The sequence below is a fragment of the Leopardus geoffroyi genome, chromosome A1 (genome assembly GCF_018350155.1).
Source record: "Leopardus geoffroyi isolate Oge1 chromosome A1, O.geoffroyi_Oge1_pat1.0, whole genome shotgun sequence".
Lineage (NCBI taxonomy): Eukaryota > Metazoa > Chordata > Mammalia > Carnivora > Felidae > Leopardus > Leopardus geoffroyi.
Genome location: NC_059326.1, coordinates 128,682,729 through 128,698,777, shown reverse-complemented (window position 1 = coordinate 128,698,777; position 16,049 = coordinate 128,682,729). Strand labels below are relative to the sequence as shown.

General features: G+C 38.5%; 2 protein-coding genes across 3 annotated transcripts in view; one reads left to right on the top strand and one right to left on the bottom strand.

Annotated features, from left to right (window-relative positions):
- The window catches only part of NDUFAF2 (NADH:ubiquinone oxidoreductase complex assembly factor 2), a 176,129-nt gene extending 172,940 nt beyond the window's left edge, over positions 1-3,189 (bottom strand). Inside the window, exon 1 of the mRNA XM_045494120.1 lies at positions 2,963-3,189. Coding sequence (XP_045350076.1) covers positions 2,963-3,089 — 127 coding nt within the window. The 5' untranslated portion in view covers positions 3,090-3,189. The remainder of the gene's footprint in view (positions 1-2,962) is intronic.
- A 64-nt stretch (positions 3,190-3,253) lies between these two features.
- ERCC8 (ERCC excision repair 8, CSA ubiquitin ligase complex subunit) overlaps positions 3,254-16,049 on the top strand; it is a 63,915-nt gene continuing 51,119 nt past the window's right edge. Inside the window, exons 1-2 of one of the 2 annotated variants that reach the window (XM_045494095.1) lie at positions 3,254-3,396; positions 14,597-14,692. In XM_045494095.1, coding sequence (XP_045350051.1) covers positions 3,320-3,396; positions 14,597-14,692 — 173 coding nt within the window. In that variant the 5' untranslated portion in view covers positions 3,254-3,319. Of the gene's footprint in view, positions 3,397-14,596; positions 14,693-16,049 lie in introns of those variants that run through there. The other variant, XM_045494106.1, reaches the window with a different exon arrangement.

Here is a 16,049-nt window from a genome sequence, read left to right as displayed (position 1 = left end):
GTTCTTCAATGACTGGCACCACACTAATTAACTGAACTAAAAGAAAAAAGTCATTTCCTCTAAAGAGTTCTTAAATACTCTTCAATGATCATGTTAAATGCTCAACAATTTATTCAATTCAAAGAAAACTCAAGGAGACCTCTAAAGTGCTGTCTTTTATACAAAGGAAATAAGAAAGTTCAATGATTCATTTTCTGAAAACTTGCTTTAAAACAAACTAAGGATCTTTCCTCTTGATTTACAGTGGAAGGCTTAGGAAATGTGTAATGATATTGACAGAATGTAATGTGTATCTGTGCCACAGGCCTAAAATATCTAAGAACTGAATGACACAGATATATCATATAGCAGCATACAATGATTCTCCTACATCATCAATAAAATCCTAATTTTCTCACAACCAAGAGTACATGAATTTGAAATATCAAGCTGATAGAAGTATAAATTTATAAGCACTTTGGAAAACAATCTGGTGTTATAAGACGGTTAAAGACCAAAATATCCCTTGACTCACTAATTATGTTCTTAGAATACATGATTTTTTACATTTTAATCTGTCTTCAATGATATATTTTCACTGAAATGATACAATGAAGTCGATACAAAATTATAATAAAACCTTGGTTTGCAAGCATAGTTCATTCCAGAAACATGCTTGTAACGCAAAACATTTGCATATCAAAGCGAATTCAAGAACCACTGGCGTTGTGAAAATGTGACATTCAGCATCACGTACTACTCATGTTGCAAGGCATCATTCATTTATCATGTTAAAATTTATTAGAAATTTTTCTTGTCTTGCAGAACACTTGCAGAACAAGTTAGTCCCAATCCAAGGTTTTCCTGTATTTTTAATGGTCGCAAGATTTGAACAGATATTTCAGTAAAGATCTGTGGATTCCAAATAAGCACATAAAAAGATTCTCAACATTATCAGTCATTAGGAAGATGAAAATCAAAACCACAAAGAGACACCACTATGCAACTAATAGAATGGATAAAATAAAAATAAGTAATAACAACAACGAAAACCTGATAATCCCAGGTGCTACTGAGGATGTGTAACTAGAATTTTCTTAACATTGCCGGCAGGAATGTAAAATAGTATAGGCAATTTGGAAAAGTGAGGTAGTTTCTTATAAAGGTATATACATATGCACACAACTCAGCAATCTCACGCCTACGTATTTACACAAGAGAAATGGAAAATGATTCACATAAAATCCTGTATGTGAATGTTTATAGAAGCTTTCTTCACAATCACCAAAAACTAGAAACAACCCAAGTCCTTTGAGTAGTGAATGGATAAACTGTGGTACACCATCAACGAAATACTACTTAGCAATTAAAAGGAACAACTACAGATACATGGATGAATCTTAACTGTATTATACCGTGTGAAATAAGCTAGACTTGAAAGACTAAATCCTATGTAATTTCATGTATATAACATTCTGGAAAAGGCAAAATTATAGGGACCTAAAACAGATCAGTGATTGCCAAGGGCTGGTTATGGGGTGAAGGAATGAATTTCTAAGGGGTAGAGGGAATTTGGGAAGTGACAGAACCATTCCATATCTTCATTGTGTGATAGCTATGGGACTCTATGAATTTATCAAAAAACATAAAACCATACACCAAAAAGGATGAGTGTTACTGTATGTAAATTATACTTTAAAAAAGTCAACTGATGTTCTGCATATTTAATGTTCCTGACAACTTATGGAAAAGAAAAATCTTTCCTTCTGCTTGCAGTCTGTGAAGAAAGACCATCAACATGCTACGTAGTTTCTTTGTGGACTTAAAAAAAAAAAAAAGAAAGACATATTCCCTGCCCTGAGAGTCTGGAAGCTCACTTGGGAAACAAGTCTAAGATGCTAAGTTACAGAAAAAGGCTAGGCAAAACAACTTTGAGTGATAAATCATGGAAAGCACTTTACATGTGCTCTAAGAGAAAGGAAGGAAGAAGTAATTCCCTTTAACTAGAGTTAAAGGAAATGAATGGAACACAATTTCGTAAAATTCTTAGTGTTTCTCAATGCAACCATTATTATCGTCTCTAACTTTCAGATGAGGAGAATGAGACTTGGGAGGACAAATATTTCGTCCGTGTTCCCTCAGGTATTAGGTATCAGGGCTGAAATTGTAATCCAAGCCCATCCGACCCCAAAACCTGAGATCTTTGGCATTGCGATGATGGAACAACACTGAAGAGGTTATCACGGCTGCTACGTGACGGGATTTCAACAGACAGGAACGTCCCCTAACTTTCCAAACTCCACTACTTCGTATGAATCTTAAGAAACACCACGGCTAGGGCAATGATCTTAAAGTGAGCTCTACGGGGTTTTGGAATGCAAATTCGTGGGGAAGGTAACATGAAGCCTTGTGAGGATCTCTTCACGGTGCGCAGAGACCTACTTCTGATACGTTGGAGTAAGGTGACGCATGTGGCCAGCGCCCGAGCAGCTGAAAAAGGTAAACACCAAGAGGAAAAAGCCGAGGCGCTCAAGATAACACCGCTTCAATTAGAGAACGCTGGCCTGATCGCAAGGAGAGCACAAGAGGAGGAAAAGCTACTTTCCTGCCCTCCCAAGGCCCTCTGGTAAAAGACCTCCGTGGACTTGTCCCTGTCTGCGTCGCCCAAAGACCAGGACCAGGGCCGGGGCGTCCTCCGCCTGTGGGCTCTCTGCGTGGGGAGGACAGCTGTGTATGCTGTGCGGTGCTCTCGCGGGTCGCGGCGGGGTGCACCTTACCAAGGCACTGCAACCCAGGGACGGCGGGCACACACTCGGCTGGGCCGCGGCGCAAAGCTCAGAGTGAAGGGGTTGGCGAGATGAACGAACTTGCGCTGTCCCCCTAGATGACAGCACAACTGTCGCACACTGTGTTAGTTGACAAGACGCTCTCACTTTCCCCTTATTTACTGACCAAGCAGCCGCTGCGCTCGCTGTCATCTCACCTCTCCAGTTCCTGTATTCCGGAACATAGTAGTATTTGTTCCCGAACCGGTCTGTGCCGACTTGCTCCTTCGCTTCCTTTGACAGCGCTCTCCATAAGGCACGGAACAAATCCTGAGACCAACCCATGCAGTCGGCCCGGCTTTCAGCGCGAATCTCAGACGGATGCGCCGGGACCCAAACACACGCGCTCTCTAGCTGCGGACCCCGCCCACCCGCTTTAGCCTCACGCCCTTCTAGTAACGGCGCTCACCATTGGTCGGATGTCATCTGGCTTGACCAATGGGAGACCCCACTGGTACAGCTTCCGCGCTCTGTCATGGCGGCGTCCGGTGTTCAAGCCGGTGTGAAGGGACAGGATGTTAGGGTTTTTGTCAGCGAGACAGACCGGTTTGGACGACCCTCTTCGCCTCCGGAGAGCGGAGTCCACACGGAGGTAAAGAAAACCTTACTTTTTTCTCAAAGAGCGCATTCAAATCTGGACCAATGGCTCTGTGAGTCTTGCCTCTCACTTTCCCGCTTCATTATCACTTTACCTCCACCATACTCGCCTTTAATCTCTTCTGCCTTGCGGCTGACGAAAATAAGATACCCTTTACATTCCTGTAGGCAGGTGGGTGCGCACTCGGGTTCTGGCGAAAATCCTTTCGTTTTACCTTACTCCTCCCTCACATTACGTGTCCTCTCCACTCCCCAAGGAATAACTACTCTCCAAAGATTCCTTCATTCAGTCAGTCGACATACTTAGTGAACTCCCACTTTTAGCCAAGCGTTATGCTAAGAGCGGAGTGTAGGCCAAGAACTGAACCAAGTTTAGCATGACTAGAGCAGACAAGGGGGGGCGGTGACAGGAGATGAAGCTGGAAATGTAGTCCGGGGTTCAGTGAGGAAGAGCCTTGTGTGCTTGGTGAAGAGGTATGAAGAGGATAATAAGGTGACAACTGTTGGATTTTGTCTTCTGCCTGGAGAGTGGATTGAAGTTGAGAGCAAGCAGTGAAAGTCAAGTTAGGTAACTGTTCTAGTTGTCCAGGAGAGAGCAGGTGGAAGCCTGAGCCAGGGAAGTAGCGGCGGTTGGGTCAAAGACAGTGAGGATATATGAAAAATATTTAAGAAATAAAATAAACGAGCTATGGAAATTGTTTGGATATATAATAAATGGTGAAAAGAAAGGCGTCAACAATGATTCCCAGGTAGTTGCTTTGTATAGCAGGGTGAATGATGATGGTATTCATGTAGATAGGGCTTTCCAAAGGGGGGAACAAGTTTTACTGTAACTTTGCCCATACTGATTTTTTCCACATTACTTTCTCTTTTTTTAAAATTTGTTTGAGTTTATTTATTTTGAGACAGAGACAGCATGAGTGGTGGAGGGGTAGAGAGAGAGGGAGAGGGAGAGAGAGAGAGAGAGAGAGAGAGAGAGAATCCCAAGCAGGCTCCACACTGTCAGCACAGAGCCTGATGTGGGGCTCAAACTCACAAAACCATGAGATCATGACCTGAGCTGAAACCAAGAGTCAGATGCTTAACCAGTTGAGGTACCCAGGCACCCCTCCCATATTACTTTTGAAGAGTAATACTTGGAGAGAGGAAGACAAACTTCATGATATATATTTGATGCTCAGAAGAAATTGAGAGATCTTTAATGTGAGATAGTATGTGAAGTGATGTGGGAATGAGATCACCTAGGCACTATTTGTAGAGTAAGAAAGGCAGTTCAGTGACAAACAGTCTGAGAAAAATCAACTTTTTTTGTTTGTTTTTTTTAATTTTTTTAAATGTTTATTTTTGAGAGAGGGAGAGACAGAGTACAAGTAGGGGAGGAGCAGAGACAGAGAGGGAGACATAGAATCTGGAGCAGGCTCCAGGCTCTGAGCTATCTGCACAGAGCCCAATGCAGGACTCAAACTGACAAACTGAGATCATGACCTGAGATGAAGTCAGACGCTTAACTGACTGAGCCACCCAGGTGCCCCAAGAAAATCAACTTTTAAACTTAGGCTGGGGAGTGTGTGGGTGGCTCAGTCAGTTAAGCATCCGACTTCAGCTCAGGTCATGATCTTGAGTTTGGGGGTTTGAGCCCCATGTTGAACTCCGTGCTGACAGCTAAGAGCCTGGAGCCTGCTTCAGATTGTCTCCCCCTCTCTTTTTGCCCCTCCCCCACTCACACTTTCTCTCAAAAATAAATAAACATTAAAATAAATAAATAAATAAAGTTAGGCAGAAGAAGACTTCAACGTTTATTTATTTTTGGGACAGAGAGAGACAAGCATGAACGGGGGAGGGGCTGAGAGAGAGGGAGACACAGAATCGGAAACAGGCTCCAGGCTCTGAGCCACCAGCCCAGAGCCCGACGCGGGGCTCGAACTCACGGACCGCGAGATCGTGACCTGGCTGAAGTCGGACGCTTAACCGACTGCGCCACCCAGGCGCCCCAAGACTTCAAAGAGGAGTTGAAGGAAAACCAGGGTGATGAAGTGTCATGTACACTAAAAGAAGACTGTTTAAAGAGGAAGCCATGAAATGTGTCGTTTGCTGGCCCTAGCGCCCTTCTTTGCTCTCAGTGGTTCCCCATCCCATTATTCTCTCTATTCAATTTATTAATACTGAAATTGTATTATGTATTTATTTTTTTATTAGTTTATTGTTTTCTTAACCCTTATGAGAAAAAAGACATGAGAAAAGAGGCCTAGAAGAGTTTGTATTAAGCGGATGGTGTTATTCAAGAAATAAGAATTAGGAGGAATTAAAAGTATACATTATATCTAAACAGCAGGGTAGTCACGGATGGCCTTGAGAAGAGTATTTTCAGAAGAATTGTGGGAATAAAAATAAGATTTCAGTGAGTTGGAGAATAACAGAGGAAAGGAAGTGGGAACTGCCAACATTAATGACTTTTTAATTGTCGACTCTCTCTTTAAACAGAAAAGCAGAGTATAGTTAGTTACTGAAAACTGATACATATGATTTTTTCTAATATCCCAAAAGAAGAACTCATCTGCTATATTAGTTATCAGTGGATGGGTAACAAAGTACCCCCAAAACTTAGCAGCTCAAAACAACAAAAGATTTACAGTAAAGCCCTGGTTTGTGAGCTTAATTCATTCCAGAAACATGCTTGTAACCCAAATCACTTGCATATCAAAGTGAATTTCCCCATAGGAAATAATGGAAACTCAGATAATTTGTTCCACAACCCAAAAATATTCATATAAAAATGATAACGATATTGTATTATAATACGAAATAATAAAGAATACAAAATATAAAGAAAAATAAACAAATGAACCTGCACTTTGAAAACCTTTGTGGCTGGTGTGAGGGAGACGAGAGAGGAGGGTTATAGTGTAGGATGACTCTCACTATCACTAATGGAATTACTGCTGTCTGTTGGCTCAATGTAATCTTTTTCTGCATAGGAACCATTGTATATGCTCACGTGGATGTTGACTACAGTACAGTATTAATAAACTTCTATCATATACTGTATTTAATGAAACTGGCAGTAAGGCAGTAGAGGAAAGGGTCTATATCTACAGGCAGCCAGATCTAGAAGGAAGTAAAGCATTCCTAAGCTTACTCTTGTATGGAAAAGCAAAGGACTATCCTGTCCTACCACAATTACAAACAGACAAAAATAATAAACTATTGTAATGCATGATAATAATCTTTTGCCTGTTTTCACAAAGCAATTTATGTGTTTTGTATTCTAAAATGTTGCATCAGCTTTATATTTAGTATTATGCTTTTAGAATGGGAAAATATGTTTCAAATACTGCATGTAATTTTAACTAAATAAGTAAACATTAAATCTTTTTTAAGCAAGCTGATCTTTGATCACTTTTAAACATGATATTGCATCCACTGTTGTCCCCTTGTCCCCAACCCCAGTCAGTGCAGGGTAGGCAGCAATTCCTACTCAGCTCATTGATCCATTCTAATAAAAGCATACAGACATATCCAGAGTTTTTTATTTCAATAATTCCAAGAACCCAAGTTTTATTTCAGTGACTGTAAAAACTCAAAATTTACTTTCATCAAAATTTGTCAGTCTTCTCTGATAATTTAGCTTGTTTCCACCAAGTAGTTCTGCAATTCTTCCATTATGATCAGTAAAGTAAACATTGGAAAGTGAATGAACTTGCCTGTTGGACCTTTAATTTTTGTGAAAATAACTGTACTTTTTAAAAAAGAATCAGCATTATTTTTTAATCTAGTAAGTTCAGAAGTCTTATTATATCAGTAAAAATTTAAATCATGTCAGCTACTGAGAGTCTAAAACAGTGTTTTTTTTCAGTCTTTTAATTTTAAATAGTCCTTGATCTGAAGAAGCAATTAAGTAAAGCTCTTTATTAAAATTCCGTGACCTAATTATTCTGATTATGCCATTTTATTTTATTAGGATTTATTTTTTGAAGTTTATTTATTTTTAGAGAGAGAGTGTGCACACACACAAGCAGGGGAGAGGCAGAGAGAGAATCCCAAGCAGGCTCCGTGCTGTCAGCACAGAGCCCAATGCAGGGCTCAAACCTACCAACAGCGAGATAATGACCTGAGCCAAAATCAAGAGTTTAACTGAGCCACCCAGGCGACCCAAGATTTATTTTCTTTTTAGAGAGAGAGAGAGAGAGCGAGAGAGCGCTACCATGAACAGGGAAGAGGGGCAGAGGTAGAATCAGAAGCAGACTTCACTCTCAGTGTGGCGCTTGGTGTGGAACTCAATCCCACGACTCTGGGATGGTGACCTGAGGGAATCAAGAGTCGGGTACTCAACCAGCTGACTGAGCCACTCAGGTGCTCCTGCTTATGCCATTTTAATATGAGCTAATGAAATACAAATGCAGAAAGAGTTGCTATTCTTACAAAAACTACATAGACCACTTTTGAAATAATTCAAACAAATGGCTTAACAAAATGCTGTTCAATAAGGTATATTGATTGAGAAAATGTTATAAAAGACTTGGGGAAAATACAAAATGATGGAACAGTTTTTCTCAACTTTGCCATAACACAGGAATCACCTAGGGTCTTTGGAAAAAGTATTTGTGCCAAAGTTCCAACCCTAAAGATTCTGATTTAATTGGTCCAGGCCACAGGGATTTCTTGAAAGCTCCCTAAGTGATTGTTAGGTTTAGCCAGGATTGACAACTATTGCTGGAGAAAGATTCCACATTCGTTTGCTTTGCATATGTCCAAGATTCCATATTCATTTGCTTTGCATATGCCTTAAATGTTTATTCAACTAAAACAAACAAGGTAATAAAAACATCTTTTGCGTATTTACCGAAACGGATACAAAAATACTGATTCGAAGGGGCATATGCACCCCAATGTTTATAGCAGCATTATCAACAATAGCCAAGCTATATAGAAAGAGCCCAAATGTCCATTGACTGATGAATGGATAAAGAAGATGTGGTATATATAATGGAATAGTAGCCATAAAAAGAATGAAGTCTTGCCATTTGCAACAACATGGATGGAGCTAGTGTTTTGTGCTAAGTGAAATAAGTGAGAGAAGGACAAATACCATGTGATTTCACTCGTTAGAATTTAAGAAACAAAACAGATGAACATAGGGGAAATGCAAAAAATAGAGAAGGAGGGAAACCATAAGAGACTCTTCACTATAGAGAATAAACTGAGGGTTGATGGAGGGAGATGGCGGGGAATGGGCTAAGTAGGTGATCGATTTTAAGGAAGGCACTTGTGATGAGCGCTGAGTGTTATATGGAAGTGATAAATCACAGAATTCTACATCTGTAATCAATGTCACCATATATGTCAGCTAACTAGAATTTCAATAAAAACTTGAAATCATAAAATGAGTTAATAAATAAAACATTTTAAGAAATCTCTGAAAATCATAGAATCATATAATTATGGGTATGGTTTATAAAGGAAAGATGATATGGCACTCTGTTCAGCACATTTAATTCTACTTCAGACAATTGGCATATAAATATTCAGGTAGTCCTTTCTTTGTGTAATGGTGCACATCTATAAAACTAATTGTGCTAACTGAACCTAGGAAAGGTAACTTTAATAATCGGTGGAGAAACGATTATTCTGTGGTATTTAAAATTTCTTTGTCAAACACTAACCTTTTATTGTCAGTCATAAGTACATAAAAAATGAAAAAAACAGTAAACCTTTAGTACACGTTAATGTAAAACATTAGAAACAATTTGAACTACAGTTCTCTCTTTATATTAAAAAAACCAGGGGCAGTGCCTGGGTGGCTCAGTTGATTAAGCATCCAACTTCGGCTCAGGTCATGATCTCGCAGTATGTGAGTTTGAGCCCCACATCTGGCTCAGAGCCTGGAGCCTGCTTTGGATTCTGTCTCCCTCTCTACCCCTCTCCCGCTCATGCTGTCTTGCACGTGCTCTTTCTCTCTCTCTCTCTCTCTCAAAAGTGAATAAACATTAAAAAAATTTTTTTTTGTTTAATTAAAAAAAACAGGGCGCCTGAGTGGCTCAGTAGGGTAAGTGTTTAATTTTTGATTTTGGCTCAGGTCATGATCTCACTGTTTGTGAATTCAAGTCCCATATCAGGCTTTGGTGCTGACAGTGGGGAGTCTGCTTGGGATTCTCTCTTTCTGCCCCTCTCTCTGACCCTCCCCTGCTCACCCTCTCTCTCTCTCTGAATATTTTCATTGTATAACTTATAATACAAGTAGAGCATCTTCTCTATATCTTGCCTAATTATCATTCTTTCTAAGTCTGAATCAGATTTGAACATTTATCCTTTGCATTTCAATGTCGTGAAATATCTCTGAGAGGTTTTTTTTTTTTTTTTTTAATGTGAGTGTTTTTGCCAGTGTTGTTTCCTCTAGGACATCCTTAGCCTTTTCATCACAACCACTTTTCATCATTTATTTGGGTAAGTTCACTCACCTGCATTGATTTCCTCATTGTGCCTCTTTAGGCTTTGTTAGGTGGCCATAGTGTCAATATTTCCATAGTCAGCTATTTCTTCTGTATTTCCATTTGCAGTCCATTTAAGTTTTACTTCCAGCATTATCACTTAGCGTTTCTTTGGTGCTCTTTCATTTTGTTGGCCAATTCTCTGTTATAATTACCCATTTTTCTAAAATTTCTTACAGGATTATCTCAGAAGCACAGACCTTTACAGTTTGTGTGTGAACTGAATAACAAATGCACAGTAACCAATCACTTACAGACTTTGAAAGAAGTCACGTAAATTGGTCACAAGCTATGATGTGCATGTTATTTTTGTAGTGATTTGTGGACTGAAAAGGTAGTATCCAACTTTGTGTTTTATGCTGTTAGTCACGGTTAACATACTGTAGTAAATGACTTTTGAGCCACATTGTTGGGGGTCTGGTATTTAACTAAATCCCGGTACCTGAAATTCTGTTTAGTTTGCAGATTGTACAAAGTGAGGACTGCTTGTATATTTAAGTTAAGATAAAGCATTTAAAGTAGGGCTTTTTTTTAAAGATTCCCCTCATTAAGTGATGTCTTTACTTAACTAAACAACTGCATAGTCATATTTTATTTAAAGATGTCTACTCTAATTTGCCCCAAGGTCTTCCTTGTCAATAATTAAAGACAAAAGCATGAGCACTGATTTGCAAAGTTTATAATTCCTAACCCCAGTTTTTTTCACAACATTCTTGAGGTATATTTGACATATAATAAACTGCACATTTAGTTAGAGAAAACAGTTTGATGAGTTTTGACATACATATACACTTTTTAAACCATTACCATCAGGATAACAAATATCCATAAGCCAAAAATTTCATCATAATTCCTTTTCTTTCTTTCCCTGCTTCATCCCGTTCTGCTCCAGGAAACCACTCCTCTGCTTTCTGTCAGCATATATTACTGTGCATATGCCAGAATTTTGTATAAATGAAACTGTGTTTTGTCTGACTTTTCATTGAGCATAATTATTTTGAAATTTCTCCTTTTGATTCCTTTTTATTGGTAAGGAATATTCTCTTTTCTGGATATATAACAGTTTATCCATTCACTTTTTTTTTAATGTTTATTTATTTTTGAGAGAGACAGAGTGCAAGCGGGGGAGGGGCAGAGAGAGAGAGAGAGAGAGAGAGACAGAATCCGAAGCAGGCTTCAGGTTCTGAGGTGTCAGCACAGAGCTGGATGTGGGGGCTGGAACTTGTGAACGGGGAGATCATGACTTATGCTGAAGAAGTCGGATGCCCAACCGACTGAGCCATCCAGGTGCCTCTATCCATTCAGTTCTTGGTGAACATTTAAATGTTTCCAGTTTTTGGCTATTATATATAAAGCTACTGTGAATGTTCATGTACATATCTTTGTGTGGATACATGTACATATCTTTGTGCTTTTATTTCTCTTGGATCCATGCCTAATTTTTGAATGACTAGAGTATATGCTTCACATTTTTTTTAAGTTTTTATTTATTTATTTATTTTTATGTTTTTCTTTTTTATTTTTGAGAGAGAGACAGAGACAGAGCATGAGTGGGGAAGGAGCGGAGAGAGAGGGAGATAGAGAATCGGAAGCAGGCTCCAGGCTCTGAGCTACCGGCCCAGAGCCTGACGCAGGGCTTGAACTCACGGACAGTGAGATCATGACCTGAGCCAAAGTCAGATGCTTAACCAACTGAGCCACGCAGGCGCCCCTTATTTATTTATTTTTGAGAGAGAGAGAGCAACAGCGCCAGCAAGGGAGGGACAGAGAGGGAATCCCATCTGGCTCCACCCTATCAGCGCAGAGCCTGACATGGGGCTCAAACCCACGAAACCACTGGATCACGATCTGAGATGAAACCGGGAGTCAGAGGCTCAACCAGCTGAGCCACCCAGGTGCCCCTATGCTTCACTTTTTAAGAAACTGGTAGTTTTGTAAAAACTTACATTCCCACCAGTGGTGGATGAGTGTGCTAGTTGCTCATATTCCTTTCCTCTTTTTTGGGGGGTGGGGGGTTATTTAAACATTATTTAATATTCGATTTTAATTAATCTCTTGTAACATCTCTTTATATGATATTTTTGGTGATTGTTCTAGGAATTATAAAATACCCACATTCATTCTCTCCTTAGAACTGTAGTTTACTGCTTCATTTGGCATATAGAAATTTTACCACTTTTAACCCTCCACCATTGTTGTCTTTACATATTATATTGTGAACCCCATAAGACAATGTTATACATTTTTTTCAACTGTCAAGCATACTGTAAGGAGAGTTGTCTATTATATTGGCCTAGATATTTATGATTTCTTTTGCTCTCTCTTCAATCCTGATGTCCCAGGTTTCCTTCCTGTATCATTTCCCTTCTGTCTGAGGAACTTTGTTTAGCTCTTCTTTTAGAACATGAACCAAAATTCCTAGCATGAACATGCATGTTCCTAACATGTAGCAAAACTCCATACTCTCAGATATTCATCACAATGCACCTTGTTTACTCCATAGAGTTTAGGCACAGAGAACCATTCATATCCAGGAATAATGGGAACCCTCCTGAAATCCCAGAAGCAGACAAAAGCCAATCTTGTATGTAGACCTTTCTAAGGATAGCAGTGTCTGGCCTGCTATATTAACTCTTTTTGCACACCTTGTCTCCGTCTACACACACCATATCCTCATTTCCCTGTCGCATTACCCTCCTACTTTCCTTCATTTAACCCCTCTTAGTTCATTAAAACTTCAGTCCTAAAGTCTTTAGTTTGGGCAGAAGTAGGCTTCCATACACTGGCAGGGATTAGATTGGTCTAAAGTGATAATGCAGACCCTAACCAGGTTGAGGAGGTGCTCTTAAGTGTGGGGACTGACCAGCCCAGGCAATGGAGTGTTAGGGGAGGTAGAAATCAAAGCCCAAGCCTGGTGAGCAGCATTCTTTTTGGGGATGGGGATGATATTGGTGACAGGAGATCGGTTACATATAATGATATTGATCAAAGAAATATATTCATGATAATGAGAGCCACATTTCTCACTGTTCAGAGAAAGGAACTCAAGGAAGGGATGATTACCTTTGTTTATGTTTGTATATTATTTCACTGGTTACAAGAAGCACACATTAATGATATAATCTGAAAAATCATCAAATAGAAAAACATTTTAAGAAGAAATGGAAATTTCAATGGAAAATGTGAAAAATTATTTTGTGGTGAATTATTGAATCTCAGAGATAGCAGAACAGCATAATGGTCTGGAGAAAAAGGATCAGAGTTCAGATCCAGTTCAGCCAATTATTAGATGTATGACCTTGGGAAGATTAGTTATGTCTTAGTTTTATAATCAGGAAAAGCAGTTAATAATGTAACCTACCACCTAGGTTACCACTTATTACACTTACTATTACCACTAATTACAGAGTCAGTGAACAATAGGCTTTTAATATTAGCTGTAACTGTTATTGATCAAGGTCAGACAAACAGTAAGTGTTAGACTGGATATTTGAACCTAAGGCTAAACTTGTTCCAGAAGACAAAGCCACATGTATATCTTTATTTTTTTCTATTTATTTTTTAAATTTTATTTAAATTCAAGGTAACATATCCATGTATATCTTTAAATCAAACATTTGATATTGCTAAGATGGTTACCAAAATGTTTACAATTACTAATACTGCTACTGTGAGTGCATAAAAGTATCAGTTTGTATCTTTTCTAGCAGTGTGCATTGTTATTTTTTTTAAATAAAACTACCAATTAGGCTAAAAATTTTCATGTAAGTTAGCATCATGTTGATCAATAATGAATTTAGAAATCATTCTGGTTAAATTAATGTAAATGTTCTTTAACATCCAACAGATTAAGACAAATTCTAATATTTAACCTTCACTGGGCTCTTACTGTGTGCTAGTCATTGTGATGAGCACTTTCCGTGTATTAACTCATTTAATGTTAATATCCTCTCCAGAATAAGGATAGCTTACAGTTAGGTAATATCAGAAATTTCATTCATCTTAATTTGTAAGAGTACTTATTAACTATTTTGACTTATAGATATTTAATTGTGTTTTTAAAAATGTGCTTAATTGTTGAATTAAACATCCTCATCATGTATTTCTGCCTAAGGCATAAGAAACACCAAGGATTTTTTTGTTAAATACTGTAATTTAAGCTTTTGTCCACTAGGTGTCCTCAGTTAAGTTTAAGATACCAGAATTTAACTTTTTCTTCATGAACATTTCAGTCTGTAAATATCTTAATGAAGTACACCCATTATTTTTTTAAGCTTCTTTTTAAGTTTATTTACTTATTTTGAGAGAGAGAGAGGAGAGAATCCCAAGCATACTCTACAGTGACAGCACAGAGCCCAATGTGGAGCTTGAACCCACAAACCAGAAGATCATAACCTGTGGCATACCAGGAGGTATGCCAACTAAGCCACCCAGGTGCCTCAAAGTACACCCTTTAAATGAAGTTTAAAATAATGCTTCAGGAGAAATTCCATATATGTAAGTGTTAGTACTGTTGATATTTTTTAAATTTATGTAAGGTCTTTAAAAATCTGTAAATATCTTTGAATGTGTGGTAGAATATTTAAACATTACTTGCAATTTTTGCAATATGTGTAATTTTGGTGAAATAAGGACGTTTTTAATGTTTAAATTACTTTTTTATTGTTCTTTCTTCCCCCCTCCCCTTTCCATTTTTATATTTTATTCAAGGGTTTTGGGACTGGAGTTAAACAAAGACAGAGATATTGAAAGGATCCATGGCAGTGGAGTTAATACCCTTGACATTGAACCTGTTGAAGCAAGATAGTAAGTTTATTACACTTATACATTTTTTGTCAAAGTGAGATGCAGTCAAATCTTGCTGATTACTTATGTTAATGGTTCCATAAAAATTAATAAAATTTCTAAATTGTAGCATTTTAAATCTGACATTACTGATTTAAATAAACACAAAACATTACACTCTTAAAATGTTGCCAGGTAAACATTTCCAAACTACTTTATTTTATTTTCTTTACGTTTATTTATTTTGAGAGAGAGAGAGTGTGCCGTGCATGTGCCAGCGGGGGAAAGGCAGAGAGAGAGAGAGGGAGAGCGAGAGTACCAGGCAGGTTCTGTGCTGTCAGTGCAGAGACAGATGCGGGGCTCTGTGTCACAAATTGTGAGAATGTTCATTGTGAAGTCAACAGACATTGAAACTTTTTGATTGCAGAGGGCTTTTAAGTGCTGGATTGTGTGTCTTAAGTGCCATTTTAAAATAGAGTTGCTAAACCATGAGAGAGTCTTAAATATAGAGAACAAACTAATGGTTGCAGGGGAGGTGAAAGGGCATGGGCTAAAAGGGTGATGAGCATTAAAGAGGGCACTTGTTGGGACGAGCACTGGTATGTCTGACTGATAAGTCACGAATCACTAAATTCTACTCCCAAAACCAATAGTACACTATATGTTAACCAACTTGAATTTAAATAAAAAAAAAAAATAAAAGGGGGCCCTGGGTGGCTCAGTTGGTTAAAGGTCAGACTCCGGCTTAGGTCACAATACTCTGGTTCAGGTCATGATTTCAGTTTGTGAATCTGAGCCCAGCATTTGTCTCACATGATGTCTCTGCCAACAGCTCAGAGCCTGCTTCAGATCCTGTTTCCTCCTCTCTCTGCAGAGAGAGGAGGGAAAGGGAAAAGAAAAGAAAATACAAATATGAAGAAAAAACAGAGTTGCTACTCTAAAGGAGTCTAATGGGAAAACAAATATAAAAAGTGAAAGTAGATGTTGGAGAATTAAGCTTGAAAAATCCAGACCTGTATTTGAGCTCCTCCTGTCTTTACCACTTGGCAGCTGAATGACCTTGAGCAACATACCTAACCCTTTTAGTTCTCAGTTGCCTTAGCTATGCAATGCCAAAAATAATAACTACGTTACAAATTTGTTGTCATTTAAATGAGATTATATGTGTAACATGCTTAGCATAGGACCTGGCATATCATTAGAGGTTGCCCCCACTCCTGTTAATCAAAAGCTTATCACCTATGCTTTTACTCCTTTCAGTCCATTCTCCACACAGCAGCTGATGCTTTAAAAAATGCAGATATCAACATGCCATCCACCCACTTAAAACTCCTCTTGATCCCACATTGTTTTATAAGAAAGTTCAAAAAGCTTCATG